We start from the raw sequence: 2,782 nt of genomic DNA, 5'->3' as shown, positions 1-2,782 counted from the left end.
CAAAAGAAAGAAGAAGAGGAATTAAGAAATCTTGAAGAAGAACAAATGAAAGAAGGAGAGGAGAGTGACAATGAAAGTAGTGAAAAAACTAAAACAAAAGAAAATGATGAAACGAATAAAAGAAATGAATCAGAAAGAAGTCATTCATCAAGTAAAAAGAAAAATAATTCAAAAGGAAAAAAGAAAGGTTCAAAGAAGAAAGGTGGAAGTAAAAAACAAAATGTTTCACCTTCTATTAATGAACCTAAAAAATCAGATGTTTTAGAACCATCATCTAAACCACCCTCTCGTCCTATTCCTAATAATAAAAGAAGAGTAATTATTGATCCATTAGAACAACTAGAAAATAATGTAAAAGACTTACACAAACTATATTTAATGCTTGTAGAAAAAGCTAATATTCAACTCCAAGTATTAAATGAACGAAAAATAGAAGTTCAACCAATAGTATGTCAATATCCAGATTCATATTTTATGGTTGATCATTAATTTGTATTTTATTTTTCATTTTAATTTTTTATATGGTTTTAAAATGATTTTTTAATATAAAAAATAATAACTAAGAGAAAAGTAACATTTAGATTTAATTTAATTCATCAATACTCATTGTTTCTGAATTATCATCAATTTGGATTGGTAATGGTTTCCCTATTAAACCAGATCTTTTACTTACTTGAATGAGTAAATAACATATAATATATGATGTTATAAATACAAAAACTTCAATGTATATTATTACTCTCGTTCTACGACGTTTGTTTGTTGATTCTGTTATTATGTTTTCTTCAGTGCTGCTTGTTTCTAATATTTCTTTTAATTGACTAGAACTTTGTGCAGAAATAACTTTATCAGCTACACTTGTTATTTTATTTATCTCTTCAGATTCTATTGGATTTGACTCACTCATTTACTCAATTTTTATTCTTTTGTTCTTTTTTTAATTTTTTTTTTGTGTTTTTTCTTTTTTTTTATTTATTTTTTAACCTAAAAAATCTTATATAAATTTATTGTTTATAACAATTAGATTTAATAAATTACTGGAAAGAGAAAAAAAATACCCTAAAATATTAATTTTTTGTTTTAAATGACATAAATTAATTGATTAGAATCAATTAGAAAGGGTGGTTCATAGAATTTAATCTTAACAATACACGAAGAATAGTATAAAAGAATAATAAAGAAAGTACAAAAAGAATACTCCAAAGCAGAATAATCGATAGGCGACAGGTGCTTAGTAAAGAAGAATGATGAGTTTTAGAACTGTCAGATTGAGATTTTATCATTTCTATTTTTTTCTGAAATTTGTTAGCCTCTTTTGTAAAAACAGGACTGAAATTATCGACTCTTTTGAGTAACCCTTCATACTCATTTTCACTGAAGTCATTTACACTAAAATCATTTTCACTATGAGAAATATTGTTTATTTCTTTAAAGAGATTTTCACTTTCACCTTTCTCCATTAAATGACTATTTTTTGTTCTTTTTTTTTTTCTTCTCATTTTGATGATTAGATTTTTTAGGATTTTATCATTCTTTGTCTTATTTAAAAAAAAAGAAATACTATAAGACTGTTAAACAAATATAAAAAGTTTAAGAAAAAAAGAAATTCCTATCAATCAAAAAGGTTTAAACAATTGTAGAACGAATAAAAGTAGGGGTATATCTTTATAACCATTTTTATAATTATTGTAATAGTAGTACTAATTATTTTATTCTATTTCATTGTAAAATTTTTTAACAGTAATTTTATTAGAGCAGATAAGCTGTCATAATAAAAAATAAAGGTGATACAAATAACATCAAAAATTAAAGAAAAATAAAATAAGTAAAAGAAAATTAAAAAGAGAAGTATAAAATCAAACATGGATTAGTGAAGCAGAACCAGTAACAAGATAAGAATGTCATTTAATCAATTTATAATAGAATAAATTAAAGAATAAATAGATAATATAAAAAGATTATTAAAAAGAAGAGGTAAATTATAATTTAATTTTATATTTGTTATTATAATGAAATAATATAAAGAGTTGATTAATAAATATATCTTGTTTCATTTAATATTATAAGATATTTTTATAAAAAAGAATGTTAATAAATTATATATTAACAATTTTATAATTCATCAATATAGAAATAAAGGATTGACTTATATTTTTAACTTAAATATAAATAAAATGCCAATATAAATTAATATATATAAAATATAATTGTTATTGTTTTGATAATAAATTAATTAGTATATTATTAACATGATTAATAAATATTTAATAATCAATAAATTAAAAGGAAAACATTAATATTACACGTAGAATATTTGTAACTGTATTAAAGTGTTTTAATTAAAAGAATATTGATTTTATAATTATTTTTGAAGTAAATAATATAATATTATATAATTCAAATTCATTTTATTCATTCAATAATGGATTTCATTGTAAATAAAATTGATTTGTTAATTAATGAATAATATATTATAAATAAGAATTGCCAAAAAATATTTCTTTATTATTGTTAGTATTTTATATTTCAGAATAGTTTTTAAATGGTTTTTATAAGAGAAGTTATAAATAATGAAGCAGTCATTTCATGTGATTATGAATATACTATAATTTAATGAATAAAAGAGCTTTTTTAACTTTCCTGATTGCTTAATACTAGTATAAAAATAAATGATGGTAAAAGGTTTAAAAATAATTTCATTAATTATTGAAATTAATGGATAATTATTCAAATAGTTAACAATGGCAACGAAAAAAAGCAAATAATGAAAAAGAAGAGAATG

The 2,782-nt window shown here is 20.8% G+C and overlaps 3 protein-coding genes across 3 annotated transcripts; 1 reads left to right on the top strand and 2 right to left on the bottom strand.

The window, feature by feature from the left end:
* Positions 1–45: 45 nt before the first annotated feature.
* On the top strand, positions 46–489 carry EHI_080600 (uncharacterized protein; the record flags this gene model as incomplete). The annotated part of the gene is made up of 1 exon (XM_001914057.1): positions 46–489. One exon carries the CDS (start codon positions 46–48, stop codon positions 487–489), a length of 444 nt encoding a protein of 147 aa, XP_001914092.1.
* A 94-nt stretch (positions 490–583) lies between these two features.
* On the bottom strand, positions 584–907 carry EHI_080590 (uncharacterized protein; the record flags this gene model as incomplete). The annotated part of the gene is made up of 1 exon (XM_642782.1): positions 584–907. The coding sequence occupies one exon, from the start codon at positions 905–907 to the stop codon at positions 584–586; it is 324 nt and encodes a 107-aa protein (XP_647874.1).
* A 205-nt stretch (positions 908–1,112) lies between these two features.
* On the bottom strand, positions 1,113–1,460 carry EHI_080580 (uncharacterized protein; the record flags this gene model as incomplete). The annotated part of the gene is made up of 1 exon (XM_642781.1): positions 1,113–1,460. One exon carries the CDS (start codon positions 1,458–1,460, stop codon positions 1,113–1,115), a length of 348 nt encoding a protein of 115 aa, XP_647873.1.
* Between the last annotated feature and the right edge of the window lie 1,322 nt (positions 1,461–2,782).

The sequence above is a fragment of the Entamoeba histolytica genome, genomic scaffold (assembly GCF_000208925.1).
Source record: "Entamoeba histolytica HM-1:IMSS scf_1104750517535 genomic scaffold, whole genome shotgun sequence".
In the NCBI taxonomy this organism is placed as follows: domain Eukaryota; phylum Evosea; order Mastigamoebida; family Endamoebidae; genus Entamoeba; species Entamoeba histolytica.
Note: the sequence above shows the minus strand (reverse complement) of the source record. Positions and strands in the feature narration are given on the sequence as shown.